The sequence below is a fragment of the Heteronotia binoei genome, chromosome 19, assembly GCF_032191835.1.
Source record: "Heteronotia binoei isolate CCM8104 ecotype False Entrance Well chromosome 19, APGP_CSIRO_Hbin_v1, whole genome shotgun sequence".
Taxonomy (NCBI): Eukaryota; Metazoa; Chordata; class Lepidosauria; order Squamata; family Gekkonidae; genus Heteronotia; species Heteronotia binoei.
Genome location: NC_083241.1, coordinates 34,559,265 through 34,579,601, shown reverse-complemented (window position 1 = coordinate 34,579,601; position 20,337 = coordinate 34,559,265). Strand labels below are relative to the sequence as shown.

At 52.7% G+C, this 20,337-nt stretch overlaps 1 protein-coding gene across 2 annotated transcripts in view; it reads right to left on the bottom strand.

The window, feature by feature from the left end:
* Window positions 1-20,337, bottom strand: part of EDC3 (enhancer of mRNA decapping 3) — a 42,445-nt gene that overhangs the window by 4,266 nt on the left and 17,842 nt on the right. For both annotated transcript variants that reach the window (XM_060260162.1, XM_060260163.1), the window contains exons 4-5: window positions 18,479-18,811; window positions 3,837-3,990 (exon numbers count right to left, since the gene is read on the bottom strand). In XM_060260162.1, coding sequence (XP_060116145.1) covers window positions 3,837-3,990; window positions 18,479-18,811 — 487 coding nt within the window. The remainder of the gene's footprint in view (window positions 1-3,836; window positions 3,991-18,478; window positions 18,812-20,337) is intronic.

Sequence of the window (20,337 nt, the reverse complement as noted above, 5' to 3'; positions counted from 1 at the left end):
CGGAGAGGTACGAGAGGTCTCCAGTAGCTGTCATCAGCTGCTTCCCAGAGCGCCATTTCGGTTGTCTATGCTTACGACCTGAATAAGAACTTACCCTACTCGAACGGGGAACTTAAAAAAAAAAAAAAAAAGCCAAAAGGCTGGCATGCAAACCTGGTTCAAAGACAACTTCTGCAATTAATAATAATAATAATAATACTTTTTATTTGTATCCCGCCCTCCCCGCCAGGGCAGGCTCAGGGCGGCTCACAGCATACATTGCTGTAACTCAGAGACCCCAACCTTTTTGAGCCTGAAGGCACCTTTAGAAATATGATGGGGGGGCGGGCGGAGGTGTGACCGCAAAATGGCTGCTGCAAGAGGTGAAACCAACCACAACACGTCAGGGAGTGAAGCTACGTTTCACTCTATTCATAGCCCTTCAGCACATCAGACAAAGGCTCTGTTTAATGCAATCCTTTTTAACACACATATATTGTTTAAAAACATAAGAACATAAGAGAAGCCATGTTGGATCAGGCCAACGGCCCATCCAGTCCAACACTCTGTGTCACACAGTGGCAAATATATGTGTGTGTGTACGTACACACACACACACACATATATATACACACACACTGTGGCTAATAGCCACTGATGGACCTCTGTTTCATATTTTTATCCAATCCCCTCTTAAAGCTGGCTATGCTTGTAGCCGCCCCCACCTCCTGTGGCAGTGAATTCCACACGTTAATCACCCTTTGGGTGAAGAAGGACTTCCTTTTATCCGTTTTAACCCGACTGCTCAGCAATTTCATTGAATGCCCACGAGTTCTTGTATTGTGAGAAAGGGAAAAAAATGACTTCTTTCTCTACTTTCTCCATCCCGTGCATAATCTTGTAAACCTCCATCATGCCACCCTGCAATTGACGTTTCTCCAGGCTAAAGAGCCCCAAGCGTTTTAACCTTTCTTCATTCATAGGGAAAGTGTTCCAACCCTCTAATCATTCTAGTCGCCGTTTTCTGTGCTTTTCCCAATGCTAGAATATCCTTTTCTGAGGTGCGGGGACCAGAATTGTACACAGTATTATACGCATTTTCTGGAGGATCGCTAATGGCTGATCAGAAGCTCTGCTGGCCCCACCTATTTCCTAAGAAGACTCCGTGGCAGGCGTTGACGGGCACCATGTTGTGTGGACCCTGCTGTCACTCTTCAAGACACCCATGGCTTAGAGGGGCATGGAGATCTAGTGTCTCAAAAGTCGCTTGCCAAAATGACCGGGGCAGTTTGGTTGACTCACTGGCCCAGAGACGGGGGTCACCATTGGGGCCAGGATTGCAATGCTTCGGCCACCGACGACAAACCACCCCGGCTCGTCTCTCGCTTCGAAAACCCTACGGGGGGCCGTATGTTGGCTGCTGCTTGGCACGGAGACAGGACATTTCCCGTCAACGCTGGTTAATTACAGTCAGCCACGCCATCTGAAATGAACCAGAGAATCTAGCGCTCAGGGCGCCTCGATCTTTGCATCTACGGAACATTCGGTTCCTCCTCCTGCGTTTGATTTCACCCGGCAGCGTCGCTGCCAGGTGAAATTCCTCGGTCAGACCGTGCCGATGCATTCCTCTGGCGTGCAGGAATGTAAACAGGCCCTTCTCGGGGCAATGAAGCTGATGATAAAGGCACTTGAGGCAGAGATGCCAAAGTCTGCGGTTCGCAGCTCACGGCAAGGGCCCCCGCGTAAAACAAGAGGGCCGTAAGTATCCCGAGGGCAACGGGTTCAGAGTGGTAAGGTGAGTTCTCTGGGAAAACCCTCTGAAGCCTGCTTTACCTTCCATTTAGCAAAAAGGTGGGGTTTTTTTTTAAAGCCATGCTAATAGACACCTTGAGCCATTGTGAGACAGTGGGAGGTATATTTTAAATAAATCCAACTCTCCAAAATTGTCTCCATATAACCAAAAGTAGAATCATAGAATTGGAAGGGACCTCCAGAGCCATCTAGTCCAACCCCCTGCACAATGCAGGAAACTCACAAATACCTCCCCCTAAATTCACAGGATCTTCATTGCTGTCAGATGGCCATCTAGCCTCTGTTGAAAAACCTCCAAGCAAGGAGAGTCCACCACCTCCCGAGGAAGCCTGTTCCACTGAGGAACCGCTCTAACGGTCAGGAAGTTCTTCCTGATGCTGAGTCGGAAACTCTTTTGATTTAATTTCAACCCATTGGTTCTGGTAGTTCAACTGGTCATACTGCAAGAAGACAAAACTCGTTGGAAAAGACAGGGACGCTAGGGAAAGTGAAAGGCGGCGCGAAAAGAGGAAAGATTTTTCATAGCAGGAACTCCTTTGCATATTAGGACACATACCCCTGAGGTAGCTAATCCTCCTGGAGTTTACAGTAGGCTCTGTGTTAAGAGCCCTGTGAGCTCTTGGAGGACTGACTACATCAGGGGGGCGTGGCTTAATATGCAAAGGAGTTTCTGCTACAAAAAAATGCCCTGGAAGACCCTTCTTGTTGAGATGGAGGGACTCCATCAAGGAAGCTATGGACTGCGGTTTGGAAGACTTGATCAAGGCTGTTCATGTGAACGCACGAAGCCGCCTTATACCGAATCAGACCATCAAAGTCAATGCTGTCTATTCAGACTAACAGCGGCTCTCCAAGGTCTTTCCCATCGCTTCCTACCTGGCCCTTTTAACTGGAGATGCTGGGGACTGAACCTGGGCCAAATGCCTCCCCCTAATTTGGAGAACAGGCTTTGATTCCTCATTCTTTCTCCACATGCAGCCAGCTGGGTGACCTTGGGTCAGTTCTCTCAGAGCTGTTCTCCCAAGAGCAGTTCTCTCCAAGCTCTCTCAGCCCCACCGACCTCACAGGGTGTCTGTTGCGGGGAGAGGAAGGGAAAGGAAACTGTAAGCCCTTTCGAGACTCTGAACGAAGGGTGGGGTAGAAATCCAATCTCTTATTCACAATGCGGAGAGACAGAGCCACAAAAGGGCTGCCACAGCTGACCAACAACCACACAGCAAAGATCCCTGTGCTGTGGGGGTAGCTGCTGCCTACGCAATTTAAAAAAAAATCTGCACAGCCTCTCGGATCTCCCATCAAGAACGTCAATGGACAAAAGCCTTATCTGTTCCAGCCCACTTTCTAGAAGCACTTGGTGGGCCACCAGAAGACCACAGATTTATATCCCGCCCTTCACTCTGAATCTCAGAGAGGCTCACAATCTCCTTTACCTCCCCGCTCCCACAACAGACACCCTGTGAGGTAGGTGGGGCTGAGAGGGCTCTCACAGCAGCTGCCCTTTCAAGGACAACTCTGCGAGAGCTCTGGCTGACCCAAGGCCATTCCAGCAGCTGCCAGTGGAGGAGTGGGGAATCAAACCCGGTTCTCCCAGATAAGAGTCTGCGCACTTCACCACTACACCAAACTGACCCAGGGCCATTCCAGCAGCTGCAAGTGGAGGAGTGGAGAGTCAAACCCGGTTCTCCCGGATAAGAGTCTGCGCACTTCACCACTACACCAAACTGACCCAGGGCCATTCCAGCAGCTGCAAGTGGAGGAGTGGAGAGTCAAACCCGGTTCTCCCAGATAAGAGTCTGCGCACTTAACCACTACACTAAACCAGCACTCTGAGGATTGAGTGGCAACGGTGACCATGAGCGCCATGTTGGGGACCCCTGCCATACTGGCTTAGATCCACGGAAGGACTCCTACAGACCCAAAAAGGAGGTGATATTCACCAATTCCACCATCTCCTGCTGCAGACTCCCAACTCCACCCTTCGTAGGTCCATGGGCAGGTAAACGGGAGCTGCGTGCTCACTTCCGGAGAAGGGTTTTGTTTTTTACCTGTTGGGTCCCCCAAGCAGACTCAAAGCCATCTGACTGGCACACACCCCGGTCATTTCCAGTCGCCGCTCCAGAGTCAGCCCGTGTTTCTCAGCCACAGAGAGCAGCTTTTTGTGCAGCTCGTAGGAGACGCTGGGAACAACCAGCCCGGAATCTGAAACGCAGAACGGGAGGAGATAATAAGGCTATCCGATTCTTCTTCTTTTTCAACCCCCCCCCCCACCTCTTTACACACATACACACACACACACACACACACACACACACATACACACAAGAATTCCGCTTTCAGACTGGATCATTTTCTCCTTGGCCACCCAAATGGCCCTGAAGGCTCTTAAAGGCACACAAATACTGTCGACCGGCTTAATGTTTCACACAGAGAATCAAACACGGTGAATTATTAGTTCTACGCTACACTGTGCATGTATAGAACGGATCATTCACCATGTTTGGTGAGTTATATTATTAGTAACCCCATCAGGCCAAGGAGGAGTCGGGGCCAGCAAAGGAGATGAAAATAAGAAAACAGATCGAAAAGCTTTATTTCTACAATAAGCATATTGGTTTCAGGATGCTTATAGAAAGTTTTATTTTGTTTCATATCAGGGGTGGCCGCAAACTGTGGCTCTTTCACACATCTTGCGTGGCTCTCAAAGCCCCCCACCCCCGTCAGCTGGCTTGGAGAATGCATTTAAAGTTAAAGTTGCTTGCTTTCCACCTTTCCCTCCCCCATCTATTTGCCTACTGCCTGTCTGCCTTCCTTCCTGCCTTGCGGCTCTCAAACATCTGACATTCATGTCTTGCAGCTCTTGAACATCTGTGTGGCTCTCACAGGAAGCAAGTTCGGCCACCCCTGCCCTAGACGCGTGGGTGTTTGTCTTTCACACAGCTGCAAACACCCGTGTCCGTAAAGCACTTGTGTTTTCCGTGTCAGGGCCCACGTTCCCTCTAAGCTGTGGAGTCTTGTGAGCAAACATTCTGCTTTGTGAGCTACTAGCATTCAAGCTGTGAGCCACTGCATGGATTAGCTTGCTCTGGGATCGTTTCTTCCTGAGCGGAGACAAAAACCCATGAGCCGGAGGCTAAAGGACTGTGAACTGGCTCACGCCAACTCAGCTTAGAGGGAACACGGGTCAGGGATGTAGCTGCCCACTGTTAGGGGTAAGTAAGGGGTGGCCAAACTGTGGCTCTTCAGCACATATTGTGTGGATCTTGAAGCCCCCGCTGCTCTGCTGGCCAGTTTGGAGAAGTCTCTTTAAATCACTTTTCCAAGCGCCAAGCTAGCTGGCAGCATGGAGAACGCATTTAAAGTTAAAGCTGCTTGCTTTCCACCTCTCCAGCCCTCCTCCTTCCTATTTATTTTCCTCCCTCTTTGTCTTGCGGCTCTCAAACATTTGATAGTCGTATCTCGCGGCTCTCAGACATCTGATGTTTATTCTACGTGGCTCTTCAGTTAAGCAAGTTTGGCCGCCCCTGGTGTAAGCTACCCTTGCAGAAGATCACACGGCTTTCAGAGTGAGCGCGGTCAGGTCAGCGTGACTGCGCTAAGAGCGCGAGTGAGGATTGAGCCTAAGGGGAAAGTGGCTAGTCGAATCGAAAAGGGAACAGAGAGCCACTAGGAAGGGTCGCAGAGCGTGAAGAGCTGGCTGAAGACACCCCTCCCCGGCTGTAAAAAGGACCCACGACGAGCGTGGGAGAGGTGAATCGCTTATACACTTGACCTTGCATGTTAACAGCCAATTACGATAATCGCCTTCCCTTAATCAGTTTTATTGCACGCATCGCCCAGGTTAATGCTTAAGTTGTTCTCGAAACTGGCTTCAAAGACACTTGATAGCAGAAGCTCGAGGGGGAGGGGGAGGGGAGGGGGGGGGACCCTGAACGTTCAAAGTCGCAAGGAGCCCGCCTTCTGATGAACCTGTCACGCAGCATTCATGGCACGCCTTCCCTTCCAGAGTCACGCAAGGGTCAGCCGTTGCCGCACTCCCGCTCTGAGCTTCCCTCGGAGCCAAGCTCCCGGGATTGAAAAGCTGGAAGGGAATTCAGATGCCGGGCTGGAGAAGTGCGCAGCCTCGTTCCCTGCCGACCCAAATGCATTTTGCTGTCTTGCAACCGCGACTTAAAGGAGCGACACCCTGCCCCAGTCGGGATTTTTGCCAGACGCAGCCTGTTTTCTACCGCTTTTTATGCTCTGGAAAATTTATCTCGTTGGCGGGTCTCGCCTTTCTTTTGTCTGGGGAACTCGGGACGGCCTGCAGGTTCCTGGGAAGTATCGACAGGAAATAATCCAAGCCTCAGAGTGAGCTTTGCGGAAGCCTCTAACCGAGTTGGCACCTATCGAGGTAGGAGAACAGGGCTCAGCTCTGGAAAACACTGCAAGAAGAAGACGACTGCAGATCTATACCCCGCCCTTCTCTCTGAATCACAAGACTCGGAGCGGCTACCTCCTTTCCCTTCCTCCCCCACAACAGACACCCTGTGAGGTGGGTGGGGCTGAGAAGCCTCTTACGGCAGCTGCCCTTTCAAGGACAACCTCTGCCAGAGCTCTGGCTGACCCTAGGCCATTCCAGCAGCTGCAAGGGGAGGAGTGGGGAGCTGAACCTGGTTCTCCCAGATAAGAGGCCGCATACTTAACCACTACACCAATACTGGCTGAGAAGTACCCATACATATGTGCACGTTCAAATCCCAGAAGACTTTAGAGTGAATCTGCAGGGTTTTCAAGATGAGAGACTAACAGAGGTGATCCGCCCATTGCCTGCCTCTGCATAGAAACCCAGGACTTCCTTGCTGTTCCAATTACTAATGAGGGCCAACCCTGCGCAGTTTCCAAGATACGGCAAGATCAGGCCAGCCTGGGCCAGCCAGGTCAGGGCAAGAGGGGAACAGAAGTGATTTGCCATTGTTTGCCTCTGCGTAGCAACCCAGGACTTCCTTGCTGGTCTCCCATCCAAGCACAGATCAAGGCCAACCCTGATCAGCTTCTGAGATCTGACAAGATCGGCCAGCCAGGTCAGGGCAAGAGGGGAACAGAGGTCGTTGGCTGGTGCTTGCCTCTGCATAGCAACCTAGGACTTCCTTGCTGGTCTCCCATCCAAGCACAGATCACGGCCAACCCTGATCAGCTTCTGAGATCTGACAAGATCGGCCAGCCAGGTCAGGGCAAGAGGGGAACAGAGGTCGTTGGCTGGTGCTTGCCTCTGCGTAGCAACCTAGGACTTCCTTGCAGGTCTCCCATCCAAGCACAGATCAAGGCCAACCCTGCTCAGCTTCTGAGATCTGACAGGCCGGGGCCAGCCAGGTCAGGGCAAGAGACAACCAAAAGCGATTTGCCATCACTTTCCCCTACACAGCCACCCACGATTTCCATCCAAAGACCACCCAAGAGACACGTCAGAAGTAGTTTGCGATTGCCTGCCTCTGCGTAGCTACGCTGACTTTCCTTACTGGTCCTCTCATCCAGGGCTGGCCCTGCTCAGTTTCTGCAATCTGACAAGACTGGGCCAGCCTGGCCTCTCCCAGTCAGGGCAGAATCTGCTTGGGGGAGGGGGCAGGAAGCACAACGGAGAATCCCAAGAGACTTTCCCCTCACCCTGGGCGAATGCCATTCTAGCCCAAGGGTGCTTTGGTCAAAAACATTATCACAACAAACTGACTTGCGTTGCCAATAAAATCACCCGGATTCAGGCCGGTGCACTTAAAAAGGTAAAGGCACCGAATCGTCACCGGCCCATGGGGGTGACGTCACATCGTGACGTTTTCTTGGCAGGCTTTTTACGGGGCGGCTTGCCGTTGCCTTCCCCAGTCATCTACGTCAGGAGTCCCCAACCCCGGGGCCGCGGACTGGTACCGGTCTATGGCCACTCAGCAACCTGGCCGCGGAGTGAGGGAGAGCAGCCCCGCCCGCCCCTTTCGCTGGAACGAGGCAGAACAGCCTCACTGCCCCCTTTCGCCTGCCTGGGATTCGGGCTGAGGGAAGAGGCAATGCGACCTTGCTCCAAAGCACCACCTCTTTCATCCGCCTGGGTCCTGGGCGGGCAGAAGGGGCACTCTGGCAGTGACTTTTCTCTACCTTTCATGTAAAGACCCTCATTGGGGGGGGGGGGCAGGGATAGGGAGGAAGGGCAGCCTGGGGTGGCCAAAAGCCCAGCATACCACCCCCCGGTCCGTGGAAAAATTGTCTTCCACAAAACTGGTCCCTGATGCCAAAAAGGTTGGGAGCCGCTGATCTAACTCTGCAAAGAAAACGTCCCCATGTGACATCACCCCATGGGCCGGTGACGATTCGGTGCCTTTACCTTTTTACCCCCAGCAAGCTGGGGACTCGTTTTACCGACCTCAGAAGGATGGAAGGCTGAGTCGACCTTGAGCCGGCTACCTGAAAACCCAGCTTCCGCCGGGATCGAACTCAGGTTGTGAGCGGAGCTTAGGACTGCAGCTTTACCGCTCTGCGCCACGGGGCTCCTTCTGTTACACTTGGAAGAGTATTAAGAGCGAGACGTGCCTCGTCCTGCACACAAAGGCCAGAAAGAAAACAGACCAAAGGCAGGCTAGAAGAGCCAAGAAAAACATCAAGCCGGCCAAGATCTGCTGTAATCTCTGTGCACCAGGGCTCCTAATCAAGCCGCTCCTGACCTCTGGCTCAGATGCTTTCCCTGGTATTCTTCTCCTGCCTCCCACCGGTTCAGCAACCAAGAAGCCCTGCTGCTGGACCCATGTGGTCCTGCAACCCCCCCCACCCCCCGCTACGTTCCGCTCACAGGCTTAGAACAAAAAAAAGAAAAGGACCTCAAGAGCGAGAAGCTCTCTAGAGCAGGGGTGTTAAGCATGCCGTCCAGGGGCCAAATCAGGCCCTCGGAGGGCATCCAACAGGCTCCCGAGCAAGTGGCTGTCATCTGCTTCTTTCTTCCTCTCTCTTGCTTCCTTCTGCATCATAGCTTGCTTTGCGCCAGGCTTGCTCAATTGCACAGGACCTACAGAGCAAAGCCTCAGTTTTCCACATTTCCTGAGGCTCCTCCCTTGGGGAGAAAGGGGGCGCGGATAGCTTGCTTTGCCAGGCTCTCTCAATCGCACAGCAGAGCTACTGAGCCAAGCCTCTCTTCTTTCTATTGGCTGAGGCTCCTCCCCCTCCTACAGAGCAAAACCTCTCTTTTTCCTCCATTGGCTGAGGCTCCTCTCTTGAGGAGGAAGGGGGTGAAGGAGAGCTGGCTTTGCCAGGCTTTCTCAGTCCCACAGCAGAGCTACTGAGCCAAGCCACTCTCCTGACTATTGGCTGAGGCTCCTCCCCCTCCTGGTCCCCTGGAGAAGGAAGGAAAGAGCCAGAGCTTCCTTTGCCCAGTTCCCTGGATCGCAAGGGAAAGACACAAACAAAGCACTTTTAAGACCAATGACTGCTGATGTTCTAATCATGTTTTATTTAAAAAAAAACTTTGTCTGTGCCCTTTATAAAGTTTTTACCTTAGCTAGCTGGCATTACATTTTATGACGTGAATGGCCCGGCCTGACAAGATCTCATTTATGTCAGATTCGGCCCTCGTAACAAATGAATTTTGACACCCCTGCTCTACAGCAAGCCCAACTAAAGTAAATGGGAGCTGTGTGAGCGGAAAGAGAACTTCCAGGAGAGCGGGATCGTGCCCAGATTGACATGCGTTTCAGCTCCAACGGCTGAGCATTGGATTATAGCCTCGCCGCCACCACCAGAGGATACCCCCCCACACTTCATGCCTCTGGGAGCTCTCCAACTGCAGCACAGTTCAAGGGAGAGTTGCTTGAAGCTTAAAATAAAAGCTAGGCGATCACTCAGCTCCCTTGCATGCGAGGACGTCATACCAAATGTGACCTTTTGTGGCTCCTTAACTTCTTTAACGGCAGCTGTTCGGAGTTCCCCCCCCTTTTTCTTTCCCTGGGAAAGTAATCTCTTTGTTTAAAGGCAATGCAATTACTCTTAATGCGACCTGGCTTCCACACAGAAGTGACAAGCGATCTCACCTTTATCTACATTCAAAGCCACCTGATCGGCATTCGGTTTAAATCCTTTTCAAATGGTCCCGTGTTTGTATGCTTCCTCCAGCTGATTTATACCTTCCGCGAGGGACAGATTACTTAATGAGAGCCAGTTTGGTGTCGTGGGTAACAATGTTCCCTCTGAGCTGCAGGGTCTTGTGAGCAAAAATTCTACTTTGAGAGCTACTGGCATTATACTTGCGAGCTACTGCATAAATTAGTGTGCTCTGCGGTCATCCTTCCTGAGCAAAGACAAAAACGTGAGCTGGAGACTAAAAATCTGTGTGCTAACTCAAACTAAATCAGCTTAGAGGGAACACTGGTGGTTAAGTGTGCGGATTCTTATGTGGGAGAACCGGGTTCGATTCCCCACTCCTCCACTTGCACTTGCTGGAATGACCTTGGGTCAGCCAGAGATCTCTTATCTGGGAGAACTGGGTATGATTCCCCACTACCCCACTTGCACTTGCTAGAATGGCCTTGGGTCAGCCAGAGCTCTCTTATCTGGGAGAACTGGGTATGATTCCCCACTACCCCACTTGCAGCTGCTGGAATGGCCTTGGGTCAGCCAGAGCTCTCTTATCTGGGAGAACTGGGTATGATTCCCCACTCTTCCACTTGCACTTGCTGGAATGGCCTTGGGTCAGCCAAAGTTCTCTTATCTGGGAGAACTGGGTATGATTCCCCACTCCCCCACTTGCAGCTGCTGGAATAGCCTTGGGTCAGCCAGAGCTCTCTTATCTGGGAGAACTGGGTATGATTCCCCACTCCTTCACTTGCACTTGCTGGAATGGCCTTGGGTCAGCCAGAGCTCTCTTATCTGGGAGAACTGGGTATGATTCCCCACTCCTTCACTTGCACTTGCTGGAATGGCCTTGGGTCAGCCGGAGCTCTCTTATCTGGGAGAACTGGGTATGATTCCCCACTCCTCCACTTGCACTTGCTGGAATGGCCTTGGGTCAGCCAAAGTTCTCTTATCTGGGAGAACTGGGTATGATTCCCCACTCCCCCACTTGCAGCTGCTGGAATGGTCTTGGGTCAGCCAGAGCTCTCTTATCTGGGAGAAGGACAGGTTTCTTACCTGTAACTGGTGATCTTCGAGTGGTCATCTGTGCAATCACACATATGGGTAATCCGCAGGATTGGCCCCGACCTCGGAGAGTTCAAAGCAATCTTGATCGTAGATCTGGCGCGCCTCCCACTTGTCCTGGGAGGAGACAGCTACTGCGCATGCCTGGACAAGGGGGAGGTGCTTAGCCACTCAGTTTCTTCCCGCCGCCGGATAGGTGGAAATAACTGTGCTTACTAGCTTCCAGCAGCGGGGAAGGCTGGGTGGGTCTGTGTGATTGCACAGATGACCACTCGAAGATCACCAGTTACAGGTAAGAAACCTGTCCATCTTCTTCGTGGTCTCTGTGCATTCACACATATGGGTGATTAGCGAGCCATTTCTTCGGAGGTGGGTGCTGGACCTGTAAGAACATGAAGGGTTAGAGCGTAACGTAATGATAGTGGTACTCACAGTGGTTAGTCGAAGATCGATCGTAGCACTGCTTGTCCGAAGGAGGCATCTCGCCGGGCACGGACGTCGAGAGCGTAGTGCGAGGCGAAGGTAGATGTGGAGGACCAGACGGCTGCAGCGCATATGTCCTCTATAGGGATGCCTTTCATGAAGGCAGACGAGGTAGCCACGGCTCTGGTTGAGTGGGCTCGTATATGTTGAGGGATTGGTTGCTTTGCCAGCTGGTAACAGAGTTCGATGGCAGCAACAATCCATTTGGAGAGTCTCTGGGTAGATATTCTGCTGCCCTTATTATGGGTAGCGTAGGTGACAAAGAGTCTAGGGTCTTTACGGATTTGGCGGGTTCTGTCTATGTAGAAGGCTAGGGCTCTCCGTGCATCCAAGTTGTGGAGTGCCCTTTGTCCCGCGTCCGCGGGGTGCTGGAAGAAGGCTGGTATAGTGGACTGTCTTCCTAGGTGAAAGGTAGAGACGACCTTGGGTAGGAAGGTCGGGTCAGGTCGGAGGACCACCGTACTGTTATGAAATATCGTATACGGTGGGTCTGCTCTGAATGCGCAGATGTCACTGGCCCTCTTGCCTGTGGTGAGGGCCGTAAGTAGTGCCGTCTTCCATGACAGCAGGTGTAGTGGGATGGAGGCCATGGGCTCGAAGGGTGGTTTCATGAGTTGGCTCAGGACTAGGGACAGGCTCCAGGTGGGTAGAACTTGTTTGATTGGTGGGTGTAGGCGAATGATGCCCTTGAGGAAAGCTCTGGTCGCGTGGTGAGAGAATACCGTTGTGCCATCGATGCGGGGGTGGAAGGCAGAGATGGCTGCCAGGTGTACCTTCAGGGAAGAATACGACAGACCCGCTCTGGATAGCGTTAAGGTGTAAGTTAGTACCTGAGGTATAGTGGCGAGGTTGGGGTCGAAGTTGTGCTGTGAGGCATAGTGTGAGAAGCGTTTCCACTTAAATAGATAGGATTTCCTAGTAGATGGTTTTCTGGAGTTCACTAGGACCTGACGGACCTCCGGAGGGAAGTCTAGAAACTGATTCTCCAGGCTGTTAATTTGAGCGATGCCGGGTTGTGGTGAAGGACCCTGCCGCCCTGTTGAGAGAGGAGATCCCGTGTTTGAGGGAGCTGGATGAAGGTATTGTTGGACAGGAGCAGCAAGGTCGTAAACCAGGGTTGGCGCGGCCACCATGGAGTTATGAGGATGCAGTTTGTGTGGTCTACCTGAATCTTCTGTAGAACTCTGGTGATAAGTGGAATGGGCGGAAAGAGGTAGTGGAGTGTTCCTTTCCAAGTTTGTATGAAGGCATCCCCCCTGGAGAGGTGGGATGGAGGACCTCTCATGTAGAAGCGGGTGCATTGGGCATTTGACGGTGAAGCAAATACATCTATCTTCGGTTGTCCGAAGATGCTGAATATCTGTCTGATGTATCGGCTGTTGATAGACCACTCGTGGTTGTTGGTGGAGTGGCGGCTCAGGGCGTCTGCCTGGGTGTTCTCGGCCCCTGGTAGGTGTACGGCCGTGAGGAAGATGCCCTGGCTTATGCTCCAGTGCCACAGGGCTAGGGCTCTCTTGCAGAGTCTGACGGAGGCGGTGCCGCCCTGCCTGTTGATGTAAAAGACTGTGGCGATGTTGTCGGAGGTGACCTGGACGTGCTGGTTCCTTAGCGATGGGAGGAAGGACCGCAAAGCCTTGTGCACTGCGATGAGCTCCAGGCAGTTTATGTGGAGAGAGCGTTCGTAGTCTGTCCACTGGCCCTGCACCGTGAGGTCTTCCAAGTGGGCTCCCCATCCCCAGTTGGAGGCATCTGTGGTTACAATCACCGAGGGCGGTGTCTGCTTGAATGGCATGCCCTTGTAGAGGTGATGTTCCTTGGTCCACCATTTGAGGGATGGTACAATGTGTAGTGGAAGGGTGAGCAGTGTGGATTGATGTTGTGTGTGAGGGCGGAAAGTTCTTACGAACCACATTTGGAGGGGACGCATGTGCAGCTTCGCAAACCGCAGAACTGCTGTGGTTGCTGCCATGAGGCCTAACATTCTCTGGAAGGTGAGCGCTGTTTGGGAACGCTGGGCGATGATAGTGTTGGCCAGTGACATTATGGCGAGTGCCCTGTCCTGAGGTAGGAAAGCCGTTTGTGAGAGCGTGGAGATGTCTGCTCCTATGAATTGGATCCTTTGGGTAGGGACTAGTTTGGATTTTGAGAGGTTGACTAGGAGGCCTAAGGTGGCCAGGGTGGAGAGGGTGGTCGAGACGTCCAGTTGTAGTTGCTCCCTGGAATGGGCGACGATCAGCCAGTCGTCTATGTACGGGAAGATTGATATCTGTTGCTGGCGTAATGTGGCTGCTACTACTGCCATGCACTTGGTGAAGACCCTTGGTGCTGTGGAGAGACCGAAGGGAAGGGAGCAGAACTGGAAGTGCTGCTTCCCTATGGCAAACCTGAGGAATCTTCTGTGATGATGGTTGATTGTAATGTGGAAGTAGGCGTCCTGGAGGTCTATGGACGCCATCCATGCTCGTTCTGGGATGAGCGGGAGGATTGCCTGAAGCGTGACCATACGGAATTTCTTGTAGGTTATGTGTAGGTTGAGTTTGCGGAGGTCGAGAATGGGTCGGAGTCCTCCGTCCTTTTTTGGCACCAGGAAGTACCGGGAGTAGAAGCCGGTGCGATGGTATTGGGGTGGGACTGGTTCTATCGCGCCCTTGTCCAGCAGAGACGCGATTTCCGTCTGCAGGGGTGCGGACGGGGGTGTGGTGAGGAACCGGTGGTGCTTTGGAGTGGACGTAAACTCTATTAGGTAGCCTCTTTGAATGATGGCGAGGACCCAGGCGTCGGATGTTATGGTCCTCCAGGCAGTGTAGAATGGTTGTAGTCGTGTTGATGGGTTTGGCTGATGGAGGGAGACTGGACGGCTCGGGGCAGGGAGGTCAGAGAGACGGTTTGGGTGTGGTTGAAGGTTTCTTGGTTGTTTGGCGTCTGTGTTGAAAGGAAGGCTTGGACTGCGGTGGTTTGCGCTTCCATGGTTCCTGTTGTCGTGGGGATCTGTTCCCTTTGTATTGGTTGGACCTCCAGTTCCTTTGTCGATTGGTTTGGGTCAGAGGTTGGGAGACTCCCAGTCGTCTTGCCCTCTTCCTGCCATCGTCTACAGATGTGAGGATGTCATCTGTAGAGGAGCTAAACAGGCCAAGGCCATCAAAGGGCAAATCTTCAACTTTGTATTTGATGTCTGGTTGGAGGGAGGAGGACCTGAGCCACGCGTGTCTGCGGAGTGCTATGGCTGAGGCCAAGGTTCTGGAGGAACACTGTGCAGCGTGACGGGCAGTGTTGATTTGCTGTTTGGTTACTCTGGCCATCTCCTGCAGGGTCGTGGTGGCTGACTTTTGGGATGCCTCGGGCAGGGATGGTACCAATGCGGCGAGGGAGGTGGTCAGGTTGTGGGTGTATGCGGAGAAGCATGCCATGTAGTTGAGGATTTTGGTTGTGGCTGTAGTGAGGGCGTAAATCTTTCTTCCGATGGTGTCGAGTTTTTTGCCCTCCCGTTCTGGTGGTACCGGGTGTCTAGTCTGCTTCGACTTCGAGGACGAATGTACAATGATCGAGTTCGGAGCCGGGTGGGTGAACAGGAACTTGGAATCAGGTGCGTGTATCTTGTACAGCGCTTCAACCCTCTTGGATGTTGGCGGTACCGATGCCGGTTTGTCCCATGCTTCTTTGAGTGTTTCTAGTAGAACGGGGAGCATTGGGAGAGAAGAGCTGGATGGAAGATCCGCGTGGACTAGATCAAAAACGACGTCCGAGACTCTGGGGGCGTCCGTATTGAGCTTTAGATTTAGCGAGCTTGCCATGTTTGCTACCAGGTCGAGGTAGGATCTTGGGCCTTCAGACGGTGATAAGTCTGCTGGCTTGGCTATGTCGGAGTCTGGGGATTGTAGGTCCGAACCCGAAGAGTGGTCGGAGTCGGAGAGTTCCTCCTCGGATCCGTCGTCGGTTCCTTGAGGTAGGTCGGGCTGTGTTGTCTTGGGAGCCGTGTGTAGGGATTCTAGTGGTGACGGGAGCTTCGGTTCGGCGCCGAGGTCCGTAGGGTCGTCATGGTGAAGCGATTCGATCGAAGCAGTTTGGAGTCTGTGTGTGCGATCTCGGTAGCGCGGAGACTCTTGGTAACTGTGGTAATGGCGATCATGGGATGGTGATCGTCGGTGCCGTCTTCGGTGCCGTGGGGATGGAGACCTAGATCTCGATGGAGAGTAATAGTAGTGTCTCCCCCTGCGGTGGCTGCGAGAGCGCCGGCGGCTGCGGGACCTGGTGCGGCGGCGACTGCGGGACCTGGTGCGGCGGCGGCTGCGGGACCTGGTACGGCGGCGACTGCGGGACCTGGTGTGTCGGCGACTGCGGGACCTGGTGCGTTTGCGACTGTGAGATCGAGGTCTAGTCAGGGGATCTCTCGGGGTCGAGGGTTCTCTGGTGAGCGCGTGGGCGTCTATCGGCTGTGAGAGATCTACGAATTTAGTGGGGTCGAGAGTGTGGGTCCTAACGGATGCGGTAGAGTGCGTATCCAGCAGCTGGTCTGGTGGGGAATTCGGAATGGACGGCGACTTTGATGAGATGCGGATGATTTCCAACGGAGTGATTGACGGTGTTGCCGTCGACTTCGACGTCGGAGTCTTCGGCATCGATCCGGAGGCAGTGGCGGTCGGGTTCGAGGCCTTCGGTTTGGTGGTCGGGTTCGAGGCCGAGTCGAGAGGGCGGGTCTTATGCTTTTTTGAGCTAGTGCTGCCCGTCGGGTCCGAGTGGGCGGAATCGGAGCGGCGACGCTTTTTGGGGTCGTCCGACTTCTTAGAGTGCTTGCCGGTCTTAGGCTTACAGGGAGTCTGTGCCACGGAAGCTGCCGACTGCGCCTCTCCCACGAGGTGTGGGGAAGATGGCGCGGGTTGTTGTTGTCCGCCACGCGGCATGGCCGGTCGGAGTGAGGTTTCCATGAGGTGGCTCTTGAGTCTCGCGGCGCGGTTCTTGCGGGCCTGTTTGCCAAATTGGCTGCAGTGCACGCAGGAGTCTGGACGGTGTGCCTCTCCAAGGCAGAACAAGCAAAGAGAGTGGCCGTCGGACGAGGGGATTTTTGAGGAGCAGCTGGTACAGCGTTTAAAGATTATCTTGTCCCTTCCTTCCATCCGCCCGGGAGGGGGGGGGGGGAGGGAGGGGGAAAGTCCAGAAAGATAGTAAGAGGAGGCTTTTTTTTTTTTTTTTATACGATACCAGGAGAAGTAGAAGATGAAGAATTGAAGCGAAGAGAAGGTAGTTGTTGGAGATTGCAATGAAGAAGTTGGAGATCAACGAGGAAGGTGCGATCCGGTCGGCGGTAAGGAAGAAACTGAGTGGCTAAGCACCTCCCCCTTGTCCAGGCATGCGCAGTAGCTGTCTCCTCCCAGGACAAGTGGGAGGCGCGCCAGATCTACGATCAAGATTGCTTTGAACTCTCCGAGGTCGGGGCCAATCCTGCGGATTACCCATATGTGTGAATGCACAGAGACCACGAAGAAGATCTGAGTATGATTCCCCACTCCTTCACTTGCACTTGCTGGAATGGCCTTGGGTCAGCCGTAGCTCTCGCAGGAGTTATCCTTGAAAGGGCAGCTACTGTGAGAGCCCACTCAGCCCCTCCCACCTCACAGGGTGTCTGTTGTGTGGGGAGAAGATAAAGGAGATAAACCGCTCTCAGTCTCTGATTCAGACAGAAGGGTGGGATATAAATCTGCAGTCTTCTTCTTAAGACTCAGACTTACTCTTAGATTCAGTCTTACTGTGAGGGACAACTGCTCTTAGATTCAAGGCACTACATTTTCACATGACTCTGGCTGGCTGGTTAGTAGTCAACCCGATCGGATCTTGATCGACTATTCCCTTTCCTGAACTCCTCAACCGCTCAGCGGATCCAAGCGTCTCGTCCGGAGACAATTAACTGGCTTACCGAAGCCAGACTGCTCTAAACAAACTGGGGGGGGGGGCGGAGGGGAGTGATTGGGAGGAGGCAGAGCGCAAACCTGAAGAATGACAACAAGGCAGCCACAAAGGGGAAGAAGGCTGAGTTGTGCTGACGCTGGGAGACGGAGGGGATGGGCGGGTTGTATTGTTCCCTAATTAAAAGGCAATAAAAACAGATCAGTTCAAGCCTTGATTTCTTTCACAGCTGCTGAGGAGCCCGGAATGGCCTTGGGAGGAACGCTGGAGGGAGTGTTTTCACCTCCCCCCCCCCCCTTCTGCTGTAAGCTGCGCTGTCTCATCAGATCTCAGAAGCAGGGTTGGCCCTGCTTAGTGCTTGGAGGGGAGGCCAAGGGAATCCAGGGTTGCTGCACAGAGGCAGGCAATGGCAAACCACCTCTGAACATCTCTCGCCTTGAAAACCCTACCAGCAGGGGAGGCCAAATTTGCTGAACACAAGAGACACGCAGAAAAAAACGTCGAACGTTTGAGAGCTGCAAGACACGAACATCGGATGTCTGAGAGCCACAAGACAGGGAGGGAGAGAGGCAGCCAGACAAATAGTTCTTTGGGATCTCTGGGCTATTCCACACACAATGCCATACGATCAGGGGTGGAAGTGTAGCAGGAGCTCCTTTGAATATTAGGCCACACACCCCTGATGTAGACAATCCTTCAAGAGCTTACGAAAAAAAGAGCCTTGTAAGCTCTTGGAGGATTGGCTCCATCAGGGGTGTGTGGCCTAATATGCAAAGGAGCTCCTGCTAGAATTCTATCCCTGGACCCTGTACTAAGAGCCCTGTAAGCTCTTGGAGGGTTGGCTCCATCAGGGGTGTGTGGCCTAATATGCAAAGGAGCCCCTGCTAGAATTCTATCTCAGGACCCTGTACTAAGAGCCCTGTAAGCTCTTGGCAGGTTGGCTCCATCAGGGGTGTGTGGCCTAATATGCAAAGGAGCTCCTGCAAGAATTCCACCTCTGCATATGATAATTATTTATTATTACTGTATGAGGCAGGATGCTGGGCTAGCTGAACTAGTGGTCTGATCCAGCAGGGCTCTTCTTTAAGTTTTTACGTTCATCCTTCTCACTGTACCCCAAAGCTGTTGCGTTTAATTCTATTTATTAAAAAGTTGGACCTACCAGTGCAGAACTCTTTACTGGCCTGGGGCACGGTGATCCTTCGGTACACGATGGGCTCAGATTCCAAGATGTTCTCGTCGTGCCGATAGCGGGTGGACTTCTCATTCGGCGTGCCTCTCGAGCGGGTCCCGCTTTTCCTCTCGTACGTTTCTATCTCCTCGAACACGGCTGCCTTATCGAAGAGCGCCAGGTTCCCCTCGAAATCAAAATCCGTGTCCGGGATTTCCTCGATGTCGTCCCCAAAACACTCGTCGTCCTTGTTCTTCATGGGCCCGTTCTTCACCCCGCTCTTCTTCGGGGTCGCCTGGTTCGGGTGACGGCTGCTGGAGGACCCTGAATCGAAGGACAAGGCGAAGGGGGAGAGTGAGATGCAGAAAGGAGAACTCGAAGGTTAGTGCAATGCTCTTTCGCGATTTAATTTCATTTGCCGTTTATAACCCCGCCCTGTCCTACAATTAAAACATTGCAATGACAACAAAACATATCCAATTAAACACAACAAATTTAAAATGTCTCACAAACATAATACGTAAAATAGACGGCCAGAACTCCAACAATAGTACAGCCTGAGGCCACAGATCAGCCAATGGTACAACTTCCAACTAATTAACACCACCTAGCCCAGCTTCAGGCCACTGATACCACTTAAGGTTGCAACGCAGACCCCTGACCCAACTCAAGTCTCATTTCATGAATCCACAAAAGCTGCCTTATACTGAATCAAACCACTGATCCACTGAGGTCAGGAATGTCTACTGGAAGCAGCTCTCCAGAGTTTCAGGCAGATAAAGGTCTTTCACATCCCTTATTACTGCTGCCCCTTTTAACTGGAGGTGCTGGAGACTGAAGCTGGGACCTTCTGCGTGGCAAGCAGAGGCTCTGCCGCTGAGCAACGGCCCTGCCCCTAAACACACATGAAGAAAAAAGAGAGAAAAAGAAGAGGAGGAGACTGGATTTATACCCCACCCTTTTGGTGTGGTGGTTAAGTGTGCGGACTCTTATCTGGGAGAACCGGCTTTGATTCCCCACTCCTCCACTTGCACCTGCTAGCATGGCCTTGGGTCAGCCATAGCTCTGGCAGAGGTTGTCCTTGAAAGGGCAGCTGCTGCGAGAGCCCTCTCCAGCCCCACCCACCTCACAGGGTGTCTGTTGTGGGGGAGGAAGATAAAGGAGATTGTGAGCCGCTCTGAGACTCTTCGGAGTGGAGGGCGGGATATAAATCCAATATCTTCTTCTTATCACCCAAGGAGTCTCAGAGCAGCTTACAATCCCCTTCCCCTTCCCTTGTGACAGAGGTGGAGCTGAGAGAGCTCTGACAGAAACTGCTCTTGAGTGGAACAGCTCTGTGAGAACTCGTGACTCACTCAAGTTCACATCAGTAGGCGCATGTGGAGGAGCGGGGAATCAAACTCGGTTCTTCCAAGGAAGAGAGTCTGCACACTTAAATACTACACCAAACCGGCTTTTAAACTGAAGCAGACTATTGGTCGATCGAGGTCAGTAATGTCTACGCAGACTGGAAGCGGCTCTCCAGGGTCTTTCACATCTCCTGCTGTCCGGACCTTTTAACTGGAGATGCCGGGGATTGAACCTGGGACCTTCTGCACGCAAAGCAGCTGCTCTACTGCTGAGCCACGGCCCCTCCCCTTTCAACCAACTTAAGCTTCTACTGGGACAGCAACCTAGCAGGGCGGTGGATAGGTTATTTCACAGCTCGGGCACACAAGTCCTAACAAGCCAAAATAAGAAGCACGTGGAGCCAAAGAAATTTCAACATAAACCATTTCTGCCGAGAGGACATCTATTCCTTGGGTGAGGTTCTGCCCCGTTCACAGTGCAGATCTTATCCAGGAAGCTCC